Source organism: Diadema antillarum, unplaced genomic scaffold (assembly GCF_040938485.1).
Source record: "Diadema antillarum isolate AM-2024a unplaced genomic scaffold, OU_Dant_1.0 scf00000193, whole genome shotgun sequence".
Classification (NCBI taxonomy): Eukaryota; Metazoa; Echinodermata; class Echinoidea; order Diadematoida; family Diadematidae; genus Diadema; species Diadema antillarum.
Window position 1 is genome coordinate 38,448 of NW_027271082.1, and position 16,221 is coordinate 54,668.

Below are 16,221 nucleotides of genomic sequence, written 5' to 3' on the forward strand. Positions count from 1 at the left end.
AGTAACAGTGAGTTAACTATAGTTCTGTTAGAGATCACAATATCATGCTTTGGCTATGTTGGCCACTATACCTGATTCAGAAATGAATCTTCGTTTCTATACAACAAAATTAATACGTACGTTGAGTATAGCAATGCACTCAAATAACTGGAAATGACTTTTAACAGAACGTTTACTTGAGGGATGTATATTATGATACATGCAATGAAAGTAAAAGATCGTATTGTGGGAGAAGCTGTATTGTGGCTGAGTGGCTATCATCATGGAGGCAAAATCCTGAGATCCCTGTTTCGATTCCATGGTAGCAGCTGTTGAGTCTTCAAACAAATCGTTTCCTCGTCATTGCCTAGTCCGTTCGAACTTTCGTTTAGTCCTTAGTCCCGTGGTGATTGCTTTAAACATTTCAATGGCGTCTGAACAGCCACGTACAAAAAAAAAAAGAGAGAGAGAAAAAATGTTTAGATTCTGTAGGAAATGAGATAGGGAGGTACGTCAATACGAATAAATCATCATAATAATAATTATGAAATTCAAACTTTCTTTTCTTAACCCTAACTAGGCCGGGCTATTTAGGTAGTTGATAGAGCCGGGGGGGGGGGGGGGGGGGGCCTCCCAGGCCCCCCCCCCCCCTCCAGATCTCGGCCGTCGACCGCGCGATCGCGACGAAAATTGGCACACACATTGCCTATGATGTAATCTAAAATACCATGAAGTTAATTTTTCAAAAAAATTATCATTTATGCTAAATTATGCTAATTTATGCATAATGATGCATGAAATCAGACTATTTGGTATAAATCACAAAATAAAGCTCAAAACAGGCGCATATTTTGTGTAAATATTCTTTTTAGTGTCCTTAGCAAATGTAATAAAAAAATTGTGATATCAGAAAAAATTCTTAAGTATTTTATTGTTTTTTTTAATTTCTTATGTATTTCATTGTTTTTTCGACTTTATGTTTTTCATTGTTTTTTCGATGGAATTTGTTCGCGACATCGCTCCGAACAAGAAAATATGTTATTTATTGATTTTAATCAATAAAACACCAAAATAATCATGCTTTTATGAAATTTGCCTGCAAGCACAGTTTGCATTGAAATTGTACACGAATTCACGTTTTTGAGCAATTTTTGGTCTGACATGCATGTACATATTTATGCGTAACTTCGGAACCGCGCGCCCGGGCGTCGCAAATTTGGTGTCAAAAGATGCGGGAGACTCGAAAGAAAAAAGTCATGAAACATCGCGGCGATAGCTTTTTGCGATTGCGATACATCGCGCGGAACGTCGAGTGTATGAATAACTTGGACATTTTTTTTTCTTTTACACTATAATAGGAGAACTTAAGAGATAAAGCTGATCTTCTGTCTCACGAAGCGATGTAAACACGAAAGTGTTTCGTGTTTACCTCGCTTCGTGAGACAGAAGATCGTTACTATATCACGATGATAAACATCTTTCGTACTCGTACTATTAACTGAAGAGATGTTGGCAGAGGTGATAATCTGAATCATATTCAAGTAAACTCTTTTAAAAAAGTTAATAGACAACATTACAGTATCGGCGAGAGAGGGTTAAAATGAGAAAAATGTGGGATCTAGTTTGGCACATTTTCACCGAATGGTGATATTTGTCGTCATGAAATTCACCAAAATAATAATTGAATGAAAAGTGTTATGGAATTCTAAGTTTTTCCCATTTTCATCGAATAAAGGTTTCGGTCGTCACCATATTCGTCAAAATTGTGCTATCTCCATCAAAGGAGGTTTAGATTGAGAAAGTTGTAGAATTCTAAGTTTCACATGTTTTCCTCGAGTAAGGGTTATGATCCTTATCACAGTCATTAATGTAGTGAGTGTTAGTTTGATCAAAATAGGGTAAGAATAAAAAACTGATTGAATTCTAATTATTACTTGCTTTCACGGAATAACAAATGTTGGTTGTTACAACACACACAAGTAATCTGAACTCCTGTCTTCAACGCACAACTATCTCATTGGTTAGTGCTAAGATGTCACTAAAAATGTATGAGGTGGATATTGTAGCAACTGCCATCCTTTCGACACACACGAACACGCACACACACACAATTTGATACACAGGATACACGTTTTCCTTTTTGATTTCATTGAAAAGGAAAAGTTACCAAAGATCTATGTGTATATTATACTGTATGTACCGTGGGATACCTGTGTGGCTATGTCTTCATGGGCCGATCTAATGTACAAAATAATATGTTCGCTACTAACTGATTTAAATTTTCCGTGACAAAGAGTAAAACAAAGAGTAAAAATCCCGTAACATTCTGATGTAAGCTCTGAGTTATCGCGCGAAAGACTCACATTATTAGTGCCAACTTGAACATGGTTTTGAAATGCTTATTTACATTTTCATAATCACTTTTCTGTCACTTTTTTCTTTCATGTCTGCTTTTAAGAAATGCGATTTTATTTCAGGATTCAATTCTTGTAAAAATAAGAACTTAGAATAATCTAATTAAAACAATGAAATGTGAAATCAAATGTGGGTTAAAACAGCTGGCGACGGATGTGTTTCTTTGGATCTGATTTTTCATATTTATTTTGATATCGCATATAATCGCAATGTATATCGATTGTTCTATTCAATCAAATTTATTGTTAAATAAACATCATCGTCATTTCATTTAATGAAGTCACTTGATTCATCAAACATAGCGCACATATATACAGCCTGTATTATGATAGTTTTAAATATTCCTGAAAGAGTGCACAATGTTTAAAGCACATATAGTACCCTTAATTTAGTTATAGAGACAACGCCGTTTCCGATGAACCGTGTGGAAATGTAATCGCAAAGGTGGCGGCCAGACGAAAAGTACACACTCCTCCACAAACGAGAGCAGCAGATTGATGGTCAAAATAACGGAAGCATCCTCTGTCGACTAAAGCAACGTTAAACAAACCATGAAAAACACCATCGCTTGTGCCAAGAACACCAGTAGTTAAATCGATAGACACCAGCAGTTGGAAATATCTGTTTACCGCAGTGGAGGTGGAAAGTATTGTGTTGTTTATGTTTCGTTTGTTTAGTTGTTTTTGTTATTAGAGGGGTGGGACAGAGGAAAAAGGGCCACTATGATGCGTGGCCATTGGTCATGTATATATATATATACATGCAGGCCCTTGTGAACTTTATTTTTTGTCAAAATGGCTTTTTTTTGGGGGGGGGGTTGAAGTCATCAATTTAATTCAAATGATTTTCATACAAAGTAATACAAAGCAATATATATAACGCTTACACGAGTGCATAATATTTTAAGGAACTTTGAATCGCATAAGTTTCCACGAAACATGCATACTATTATGATAATATCAACTTTGTAATTAGATAAATAAACAAGTAAGCAATACTATATCATTTTGTGACTCTACACGGAAAAGAAGAATTCACAAGAGAAGTATAGCTTGTAAAGTTTTGTAAATCACTCTAGGAGATGAGGGCATCTTAAGATCCGTCAGAGCATGCACTTCAGACTAATTCTATAAGTAATTAAAAAATGTGTCCATTTGTATCTTCCATAAATGGGATTGTCAAGACGATTTGTATTGGTAACTTTAAATGTAACTCTTTAAGCACGTTAGGGGCTTTTTAGTCTTTTCAACAATTTCAAACAAATATGAGCCACTGGGGGAGGGCGGGGCAATAAAGGTGATCACCAATCCTGCTGACACTAGTGAGCATGAAAAAGTATAATCGACGTTGCACCTAAATTTATCTTACTCTTTTGGTTGTTTGGTCCCGTAATTCATTTAAATGCATCCCTTGTGTTATTTACCTGTTCATACTTCATTGCATCTACTTTTATTGGTAGTTAATTTGGAATAACTGTACTTTGATGATAATTTGTGTGTGTGTGTGTGTGTGTCCGGTGATTTGAGCCGTATATGTTCTTGAGAAATATGGAGATTGATTCACTTCAAATTTACTCCATAAAGTAAGAATTTCACACACTAAACACACACGCGCGCGCGCGCACACACACACACCACAAGCATAGATATATAAATGCTTTTTTTTTTCGTCTTCTTTGTTTCTTTTGCTTTTACTGTTTAAGTTTTGTTGCATTTTGATTGTTTTTTGTTACGTTGATTTCCAAAGACCAGACAAAAACCTGTAAAAAGGTCGAAAGCTCGGTATTGATAGTAAAGGCATCAAGGTGAAATGTCCGCTGGCTCCTCCTTCTTGTCACGACTATAATCTTATACATATATATATATATATATATATATATATATATATATATAAGTACATGTTTATATATATAGTATATGCTTATATATATATATATTTATATGTATATTATGTTTATATATATATATTTAAGTTTTGTTGCATTTTGATTGTTTTTTGTTACGTTGATTTCCAAAGAACAGACAAAAACCTGTAAAAAGGTCGAAAGCTCGGTATTGATAGTAAAGGCATCAAGGTGAAATGTCCGCTGGCTCCTCCTTCTTGTCACGACTATAATCTTATACATATATATATATATATATATATATGTATATATATATATATATATAAGTATATGTTTATATATATATATATTATATGTATATATATATATATATATATATTTATATGTATATTATGTTATATATATATATATATATATATATATATATATATATATATATACATTATCCACACCAGCAAATACAAAGTTATCATGTCATATGAATTCACGTACATGCGTGCGCTCGAACACACACACACACACACACACACACACTTAAATATGTATAGTATGATCATGTATGACTATGGGGCATGTGAGCACTTCAGCTACACTGAATATGAAAACAAATTTCATGCTATTTATTATAAAATCATTTTCTTTTCTTATGATACACAGATATACATTTAATCATAGTTATTTACAGCACATCAGGAAAAGCTATTTATCACAATTTCTGAGGTCAAGGTTACAATATAGCGGCAGACACGGAATGCACATTACAAATACTTACACGTACATCATCACTGATTGTTTCCGCTTTTGCGCGAACCGTGACTCAATTTAACAAATGTACATGAACATTCGATTACAGCGAGCTAGAAGGACGCATCCTTTGATAATGTAGGTCACATGCTGTTGAAATTTATTTATATCAATTAATCCGCGGGGCAAATAGGTTCTGCATTTAGGGGATTCACTTCTGTCCTTTTACGCTAATCGGAAATGACATTATCATGCGTAAAACTAATTGGCTTCTATTCAAACAGCATGTTTTATCTGTTAGTGAAAGCAGCAGATATGAACACTGGGTTAACTATAACTTTGTGGCAAAATGTACGTGACAATGATATTATACACCTCAAGATAAAGAATACACCGTAAATTGGTTGAGCGATATCTAAACTGAAACAACAAATATACATTTGCTCGATTCCTGACGGAAAGTGGACTGGGAATGACGTCATAGAGACTTTCAATATGATGCTGACATTGATTTGATTTGAGGCCCTGTTCTTATGTGTCTACCAGAAGACTCACCTTTTATGTCTAATAAGTAATATACTGCAGAGAACATTATCCCCTGAAGTGTGTACAGTATACGGCAATCAATATTTTAAAGCTATTCACACAATATATTATTATGTACAAAATCTGATTTTAAATTAAGAAACAAACAAACATGATTGTGGCCATCACAATAATAGGAGCAATGAATTCAGGATGAACAGTGGAAAGTGGTAACAGTTTTATATGAAGCTACAAAATCGTCAAATGTTAGCAAGACTTGAAAGCGGGTTTCAACACCAGACAGGGCGCCCGTGTATTTTGGTAATCGATATGACATATATGCAACCGGAAAACTCACATCCGCTGAAATATTGACTCGAGCGGTCAAAGTACTTTTAAGTGATGGGTGAAGAAGTTAAAATACCGAACTAAATGTAAATACGGACACACTATCGGCGTGAATTATACACTTTGATCCTAGTGGTTGTAAAGAGCATATGAGTGGAATAAAAAGTCAGACTAGGCCTATTTCTTATTTTAGCGAAATATTCAATAAATGTGCTGTACTGGTAGGCGTTACAAATTAATTGCATTACACTACCAAATGGTTTGAAAGCTAACCTGAACAACAGTATGTTGTGTTTGTAGTCAAAATTTATGAATGTTCCAATCTTTCTCTTCTTGAATCTTCCCAGATATTTAGGGTAATATTTCACCTTCAAATATACGTGCACACAGTTAGATAGTATTGCAAAGCTTTTAGAACAAAGCATTGAGATGTCAAACATGTAAGCGAGATGTGCATTGAAAGCGAACAATGTGGAAAAATGCAACAAATTATTTTCCACTTTAAAGTCTTGATAATGAAATCCTACGCAGTTCCAAAAGAACATTAGCTCGATAACACAAGATAGATCAAAAAGTAAACAGAGTCAAATAGAGAAACAGTTACATATTAAAAATCTTTGGTCATAGCATTTCATGATATGATACTTTCAAACTTTTTAAGCCCATATGCCATTTAAGAGCGTAGTTTTCGTTTTGTGTTTAGATATTTTGCTTAGCTTCTCGGAACCAATTTCACGTCAAGATGTTTAGCTCTCCTGGCAAGGCCGTAGACAGACTCCATGGTCACTCCTTCAGGTCTGGTGCTTTCCACCGAAAACTTCTGCATGAAGATGGAGAAAAAGAGGAACAATTCGAGGCGGGCCAGATCTGAACCGATGCACCGTCTGCGTCCAACGCTGAACGGGATGACGCGGTTTTTCTTGTCCAGGTCCAGACCACCATCGGCTGTGATAAAGCGGCGAGGTTTGAAGATTTCGGGCTCGCTCCAAATGGTCTCGTCGTGGTGGGCGGAATGGAGGTTGACGAAGACGACTGTGTCTTTTGGAACGTAGAAGCCGTCAAGCACTGTGTCCTCTGTAGTGCTGTGTGGAATAGAGAAGGGTACCACAGTGGCATGGCGCATAACTTCAGTGATACAGGCCTGCGTGAATGGCAACTTTGCGCGGTCATCCAACGTCGGTGTACGATTTTGGCCGACGACGGCGTCGATTTCGCGATGGACCTCGGCTTGTATCTCTGGATGAGCTGCCATGTAGAGGAAGGTCCATTCGAGTGTTGTGGAAACGGTTTCGAAGCCGGCACCGTAGTAGTCTAAGGCCGTCTCGAGTAGCTGCTCTTCGGTTAAACCTACCCTCGTCATCTCGCTCTTGTCATGACGCCTTCCAGACGAGACGAGATGGTCAATGATATCTCGCTCAGACCCGTCCTCGTACTGCTCATGATGCTTCGTGATCATGTTTCTTACAAAACCATTAAATTCTTTCAGAAGTTCTTGGAAGTTGTTGGTGGATTTAGTCACGAAAACCTTCATCCAGGGCAAGAAATCGACCGGGTTACCACTTCCAGTGGCTTCAGTGAAACGATTGGAAATGTCAAGAAGTTTGAGAAGCACTTTGTCGTCATACGATTGACGCTTATTAAACATGAACCAACAGATGATGTTGCCCACAGCAAGGCGAATAGCGAGCCTCATGTTCTGTGCCTTATCCGTGCTCCCATCGCCGCTGTTGTTGTTGACAGCATCTGATATGTGCTTCGCTAGTTCCCCTGCTTCGGTTGACACGACACGTTCGACGAATTTCACCTGGCCGCACGCGGTGAAGTGACGGAGCGAGGACTCGGCCAGCTTTCGATGCAGCTTCCAGTTTTCGCTGTACGTTGAGAAAGAAAGTGACCCACAACCGGGGCTGTACCGGGACCTTATCATATCAAATGTGAGCAAGTCTGGTCTCCCAGCAAATACCGTGGGCTGCTTGACCAACGCCTTGCGAATGGCTTCGTAGCCGTTGAGGACGAGCACGGGACGACTGCCAAGCCGAATCTGGAAGATGTTGCCGAACTTTTCCGCCATTTTCATCAGAGAAATGTGTGGTGCCTTTTGGCCGATGGAAAGCATGTTTCCCAGGACCGGAATGCCCCACGGCCCGGGAAGGGGCTTTGCATCGTTCTTGCTCGATTTTACACGTCTTTGAGTGGCTTGTGTCAACCAGACCCGGGTGACGAGAAGCACAACAGTTACCAGGAGAAAATAGGACGCTATCGTCTCACTGAGCAGCGGAGCTGCGCTGGTAGAAGTTGTTGCGCTAACGTCGAACATTTTTGCTGTCCTCCAGGTATCTTGATAACAAAAAGGCTAACAACAACTGTTCGCAGATTGTATTTGAAAGTTTTTCGATTGTTTTATTCTCAAACGAGAAGAGTGAAAAAAACTAGATAAACACGATGTCAGATGGTTCTTCCAAAGCTTCGGTGTGTTTTGCAATGATTGAGCTCGAGTGTCCAGTAAAGGTGAGAAGTCTGGATAAGCTGTTTTTTTTTTACGCTGTTCTGTCGTACGAAGTTGAGACGTTGATTTCGTGAAGGTACATCACTTGTCGAGCAGAAGACGGAATGACTAATTAAGTACGATGCACGTCCACTTATATGCAGTTTGGAGTGGTGGCCGCTGGCAATGATTACGAAACAGTCCCGTCCAAGGCTGTGGTGGACACGTTTAAAGGCTCGTGATTGTGCCTTGTGCGTAACTCACAAGGGTTTAAATCAAGACGGAGAAACCTTGACTGCTTTGTTTGGTTATCGAGTGACCACTTAAATCCATCTCCAACAATTGCGTGTCGACTTAAATATCGTGATCAAGGTGCGTGCTGATACGCAGAGCGACCGAGGCCTACTCGACCGTGCGCAAATGTAGGCGGATAAGAAAAAAAAAAGCAGTTTGCTGCTGCTCATTGAAGAGCGCGCCCTCACGGAGATGGTTGGGATTGCGTGCGAGCGAGAAGAGCTGACTATTGTGTCGAGATACCAATTGCGTGCGAATCCGACCGCCCTTTTGTAAAGGGCGCACTGTACTGTGACAAGCCTGGTACAAAGATGAAGACACGCACAGAGAAAGAGGGGAAGAGAGAGAGGGAGAGAAAGAAAGAGATCGAACGAAGAGGCCGATAGTTTGACAAACATCTCAATTTGCATTATAATGGCTATTACCTTTTTTTCGCACGCAAGCAACTTTGGTATCAATCAAACTTCAGCCATTTCGTACGAAAACGTTTAATGCGAAGTGCAACTTTCCAGATCAAAAGCCACGTCACTGCTCTTGGAAGTGATTTCAGTTTAAAGGCATTATTTACCATATATGCAAATAAAAAAAAAAACAGTTTTAGTGTTCAAAATAGTTCTAAAATGTAAGTGAGGGATAGTAACAACCAGTGTAAACAAGTAAATCAATATAATCAGGTAAGTGTTGTTAAATATAAAAAATGTGAATAGTTATAACAAAATTGTTTCTAGACCAAACCGTCTATATACAGTTATAGTTTAGTGAAAAAATAGTACAAATCTCCTTATTTTTTCGTTGATTTGATTTGACTTCTGCAATTTCACAAAGTATATACAACGTAACCAACAACTTTCCAATACTTGTCATATAACAATATCCAACACAAAGTGAATAATAATAATAATATATATAATCATAAAAAATGTGCCAGTAATAAATTTTAGGCTTTATTGCAAAATTTTTATATTGAGGATGTGTTGGTGATACTACTGACCTACACATATGCGTCAAATGTGATAACTCGACGAACATTTTTGAAATCACTGTTCCCAAAATTTCACATTTTGTCAAAATTGAAGTCATGCGCAAACCATTCTCAAAAACAAGAACGCAGACCCTTACAAAAATTGCATTGTATACCATTGACAAGTATCAACCACTTTAAACATTTTGGTTTTGAATGGTATACCATTCGCCATCCACTCACCAGTCACCATTCAGAACTACCATTCAAACTAATTTAGATAACTAGAACATTATAATTTGCATGCTATACCACTCGCAAAATACCATTCAGTATACCATTCATTCTACCATTCATTTACCTTTCACCCTCCATTTATCATTTACCATTGAGAACTACCATTCAAACTAATTTAGATAATAAGTTAGAACATCTAATTCGCATACCACTGACCACTCAAAACACCATTCAGCATATCATTAAAAAGATAAAACAAACCACAAGAAAAAAGTCACTAAAATCTAGAGCTCTCCATGGGTTCTAATGCTAATCTAATATGTAGATACCAATAGAGTGATGTACAGAAAAAAACAACAACAACAACAACAGAATATGGCTTGACCCTCCCTCTCTCCATCACCCCAAAACAATGAATTTGATCAAGCAATCAAATCACGGCATATACTTATCATTCTGAATGAATTTCGATTTTAAACTATGTAACGATATTCATGAGTATACCCTGCAAATAGCTGAATTGAATCTTACTATACCAAGTCGCTTTCTTTTCTAAAATTCTAGCATGATAAACATTAAACTGCTATACTGAAATACCCAGCATGTGATATCGATGGTATATCAATAAGATGAGACGTATTGCAAGGATTTCATCTTCATGACTATGTCATAAGTTTTAACCAAAATGCGCACAAAGTTTCCCTTTTTAAAATGGTTAGTATATTTACCAAACTGCTGATCAAAAGTCATTAAACCTATTATATATAATTTATGCACAAATATTATCCACTATTGTGCTCTAAAACACTTGAATATTTTATGATATTATCTCCTTCGAATGAATTCTTGAACGAGGAGAGCGTGAACAGCAGAAACCCATAGAAAACCACATAAACAAGTTAATCCGGTAAACAAATGAACGACCTCTTGGGTCACATAACGGATGTCCCGAAACCTTAACGGTTCATTTCAACTTTGACCTCCTACATCATTCTCTCAATTACAGGTGCACTTCCTGGGGTATTCAGAACGAGATAGAGAGGGAGAATTATCGAAGCAAAGAAAGAAATGAAAAGAAATAAAGACAGAAAAATGGTTACAAGTACGGGGCATTATTGCGTGGATTGATTATTTCAACGTTGATATACTAAGAGGCGCTTAGCTGCTACAGAAATGAATCAAAATGTTCAAAGATAGAAACATAGCCTCATCGATAACCTACGCCAGAATTATAAAGGCAAAAGGAAGGGATTAGAGAACCCAACTAATGAATGTTTGATGTCTATTTGTTGACGATTGAAATAGTGCGAGAAATAGAGAAAGAGATAAAATGAACGGCAGAGTTTGGGGTCCAAAGAACGCAAATTTTCTCGTAAGTCATCGTAGATACGATTTTTCGTTATTCTGTTAAGAAGCAGGGAAAACAGACATGTATATATGAATAAATATATTCATATGTTTCCACATAGGATTTATATATACATATATGTATATTATATATATATATACACACACACATGTATACACATGTATATATACATATGTGCATATCTATGTACATACATAAATTCATAATCATATATCTCGAATGGACACGTGACGCAGCGGTCACATTTTCTACTCCGCACACGTATAGCTAGCAACAGTGCAGGGAGCAGGGTACTCGAATATCTCATCGCACAAGATTCAAAGCACATTCTTATACACCCGCACACCTTTGTCCCACTAATGTTTGAATCGACCTCGGTAATAGATAATGCCAGACTATTGACCAGAGGTCGGTTTTGCTGCAGTGGTATGGAACCAGCATCGTAAGAACTTTCGTCAGATGACACTGGGAATAAAAACACCCCACCGCATTTAAACACCCCTCATTGACCTAAATAATGGTGTCCATGCAGTTTTCAATCCCGCAAGAATCTTTGCGCGAGAAACAAATAGTTCCTAATTGCTGTCGCCGCAGACACAAAGATCAATCCCATCTCACTTTACCTTAACTGATAATCGGTTACGTAATCATATGTGTATTCCAAAGAAAGGTGCAGTTTGTGACGGAAACATCTATAACAGGGAATGTCCCATGTGTGTGTTCTGAAGAGGCTTACGACTGCTCCCAACAAACAACAACAACAACAACAAAAATAACAGTCAACAACCATACTTAAATATGCAAAAACTGAACCACATTTGCGCGACAGGGGTGACCAGACCAGAAAATTAAATTTACGTAAAAAATAATCACTTCTTACAGCCTTCAATAAGTATTCTTCTTTCCCTTTTATCTTCAGAATTTGTATTGGGATGGAGGGGTTGGGAGATGGGGGTAAAGAGATCCCAAACCAAAATCCACTTAATTCTTATATCACTATTCACTTTCATGAATACTTGACTTTGTGTAAAGGTAAGGTAGACTGTAAAGCAAAAGAGTTACAGTTTATGTACAAAACTCCCCCAAATTTAGTTTCTTAAGGCAACAATCTATATTGAAAAATAAAATATTTGAATCCTGGCTGGCAGAAAGTTTAAATAAGTGCATTTGTCTTGCCCTTCCTGTCTCTACTTAACCTACATCGTGCAGAGGTGACCCGATGTAAACACAAAGATGAAGCAAATTGATAGTGTAGTGCCAAGAAATTATTTGGCTTTCATCCGACAACAAAAATCCCAGAATCGTAATTTCAAATCATGAAAATGAAACGTTATTATTTGCATCGACAGTCCATGTTTAATGATAGTAAAAATAATAATAATGATGATGATGATGATGATGATAATGATAATAATAATAGTAATAATAATAATAATAATAATAATAATAATAATAATAATAAAGCTTTTCACGAACATTAAAGGGATAACATAGTTTCGGTGGAGATGGGGCTTCAGGTTTCCAACATTTGTTGATGATTTGCTGTTGTTATTTTTTTTGTTGAGATAATGAGAAATCTCTTGGAAGAGCATATAAATCTGAGAGGATTTGAATGTTTATTTCATGTAAATTGGTTTTGAAATGGTTGAAATATCCAAAACAAAGCAATCCTAATAAAAGGTGGGACCAACCTTTTATTAGGATGGCTTTGTCTTACTTTATTTTTGGATATCTCAACCGTCGCAAAACTTATTTTCATCAAATAAACTTTCAATTTCGCTAGGATTGTATGCTCTTTAAAATTCATGAAGCCGCTTCTGAATATCTTGCAAAGAGCTACAGGCTGAATCCTCACCTCAACCAAAACTATACCACCCCTTACGCAAATCAAAACCAAGTAATGAAGGTATACTGTTATCTCGGTTGTATCATTTTCCTTCAAATAGCGCATTAAATACTCAATACGAACTTTTATCAGACGAGTGTTTATATACTGATCATTCAATTTGTCTTCATTTTAAAACAAACAACACACACCCTGGATTTTCTGGAGCCATTCTGCACTATATACCCTCGTCATTTTACGTGCCGACATGAATTATCTCTTCCGCTTTGGATATCCTCCTGAAAGGTTCCTGAAATCGATTTTGCTTGCGTGCCAAGACACTTTTAACGTCCTTGTTCTGCTGGTAAATATTGATAGGAAACTGGAAGTAACAATAGCTGGGTTATCTGTAATATGACTTCTCATTTTCGCACCAGATACCAAATGCAATATTTCCTCTCGATATGAATTAATTTCCGCTCAATCGTTACCTGATAAGAAGGGTCAAGAGGAGTTGCCGTGCGCAATTATCTCGGATAGTCTTTCTTCTGTTTGCGCGACGACGGAAAACCTCGTGACCTATTAATGTCTCACACGAGAGCTGCAAACATAAAGAAACTGAGATATCGTTTAACCGTTTATAACCTAGCTTCCAGTCCAGAAGACATTGGGGTCGGACGGCAGAAGGAGACTGATAGGAAAGCTCGTTCCAATGATTGATCGCATATAGCCTCTAATAGAGCTGAGAATCCGGGCAAGGAATGTAGAAACCCGAGATCTTCACCAGGACGTAGACCTCGCCGTATCTGAGGACGTCTTTTACCTCAACTTCCATCCCTCCCCTCCTTCTCTCCCTTTCCTCACTTTCTTCCAATAACTCACATCTCTTTACGGGTGCCTCCCAAAGTGGACTTTGATTTCATGTTGTTTATACCCTCTTCTCCGATGAAAATTGATCCCAAAAGAAAAATTCAACTCAACTCATCTCAAATTGATTTAAAGAAGAAAAGAGTAACGTCAGACAAACAAAACATTGAAAGTTTCATAGTTAACTATACCAAATACAAGAAAATTACATACTTTGCATGCCTTACTGTCTTCCCAAGCTCCCTGGTTCATAAATTATGTTTCAACTCACCTTTTTCATCATTTATAACCCAACTGTAAAATACACCCTTTAAAAAATCGCTGCTAGATCGTGTCAACCCCAAAGTAAGTAAATCGTAAGGATATACCTTTTCCTTGAATTAGTGTTAAAAAGATATTAAGATCTTGTGGATACGTTCATTTGTGCCAGCCAATAGGAATCGGGAGGCGTAAACATAATCTCCTCACTATCCCGATTGTGAACAACATGACTGCTTCGTGAAAATATGCGAAACTTTTAAATTCAACAACTCTTGATAAATTATATTCTTTTTCACCGACTTTCATGAAACGGTCACTATTCTGTGTGTTCGATTTGTGCTGTAACTATTGCAACCAAAATTGAACACAGAGTAGAGTTTCTCTCGAATTCCTTGCATCTTTTCGTATCCGCCTCGGCCTTGCCTTTTTTGCAGTTCACTTTCCCGCCGCCTGTAGGTGTGCCACGTGTGTCTGCACAGCTGTGAGAAGTGAAAAGGTTAAAGGACAAGTTCACCTTCATAAACATAAGGATTGAGAGAATGTAGCAATATTAGTAGAACACAGCATTGAAAGTTTGAGGAAAATCGGACAATCCGTTCAAAAGTTATGAATTTTTGAAGTTTTTGTGCAGTAACCGCTGGATGAGAAGACTACTGCAGTGTGTGAATAACTTAGATATCACATGCGTACAACAATATAAGGAAAATATAAAGAGAATTTCACAAAATTTCATCTTATGAAAAAAGTACACATTCCCCCGACTCGTTACCGACAAATGTTATGGGTAATATTATTCCCCCTGCCTTTAGAAAGAGGCAAGTCAAATGCTCTTTTAATATGCGAAAAAAGTGAAAATATGTTGAATTTTCTTTATATTTTCTTTATAATGTTGTACGCATATGACTCACAAGCTGTAGTAGTCTCCTCATCCAGCGGTTCCCACACAAAAATTTTTTAAATTCATAACTTTTGCATCGATTGTCCAATTTTCCTCAAACTTTCACTGATGTGTTCTACTAATATTGTTGCATTCTCTCAATCCTTATGTTTATGAAGGTGAACTTGTCCTTTAACTCCCCCTCCTACCGGTGATGAGAAGGCGTACGTGCGGATCCCGTGGCGCCATCACAGGAGTGGTAGCAGACGATAACGAGTGCTATTTCATCTCCTGCAACACGCGTCAATTTTCGAATTAATCGTGGCAATTTACGACATGAGTCATTTTGAGGAATGTGTGCACATGTGCATGTGTGTGTGTGTGTGCGTGTGTGTGTGTGTGGGAGAGAGAGACAGAGAGCGAGCGACAGAGGAATAGGCTGAATGCTTTTTTCACATGATAGAAAAGACACAACATCAAAGAGACGAAAAAACGACAAATGACCCAAAGTCAAATCTGAGCAAAGAAAACTGACACTTTTTTTTCATCCTCCTCCTCAACAAAGGCCTTTGCGGGATTGAAAGAAACGGATGAATCGCCGTATGACGTAGTAGATCTCATCTGCATTGTTCAGGATTGGTTGTACAAGGGCTGTGAAGATTTAAATTTCATGCAACCTTCACGCATGTTGTGTTTTTGACGCTGTAGATTTTGACTTATGCAGGTAGTATATAACGCATAATAAAAATTTACAATCTGTTACAGTGGACTTAATGGAGTCACTAATCTGTACTCTCCCTGATTGTCACAAGTAACTCCAGTCGATCAGTTTTACTCAATTACATGTTTATTTTACAAGAACCTTCGTGTAGGTTCCCCTACACGTGCACACACCAAATAGCGACAACAAACAAAGACAGTGATCGACGCGTTTTAACACATCCTGTCATATCTCACCATGTTTCAGTCGGCAAGCACATGCCAAACTATAGACAAGTGGGACGATAAGGGTTGTATCTCTAAAATAAGATCTTCACAATTATTTATCCCAGTCGACGTCTTGTGCTTGTCTTCACTCATCTTCAAATTACAAGCTATTAGAGCAAGTCATTTGAAGTCTTAGACGAAATATTGCGTGTTTTTTATTTTGTCGTAAAGGAAAACTGGCTCAGATTTCCTACATACAATAAG

At 37.5% G+C, this 16,221-nt stretch overlaps 1 protein-coding gene across 1 annotated transcript; it reads right to left on the minus strand.

Annotated features, from left to right (window-relative positions):
- Positions 1–6,566: 6,566 nt before the first annotated feature.
- LOC139723581 (cytochrome P450 1A1-like) lies at positions 6,567–8,457 on the minus strand. The gene has a single exon (XM_071634817.1). The coding sequence runs from the start codon at positions 8,169–8,171 to the stop codon at positions 6,567–6,569; it is 1,605 nt and encodes a 534-aa protein (XP_071490918.1). The 5' UTR covers positions 8,172–8,457.
- Positions 8,458–16,221: the final 7,764 nt, after the last annotated feature.

Bases quoted from the DNA above. Each gene is read 5' to 3' on its own strand.
- LOC139723581 (XM_071634817.1), bottom strand. From the start codon at position 8,171: ATGTTCGACGTTAGCGCAACAACTTCTACCAGCGCAGCTCCGCTGCTC.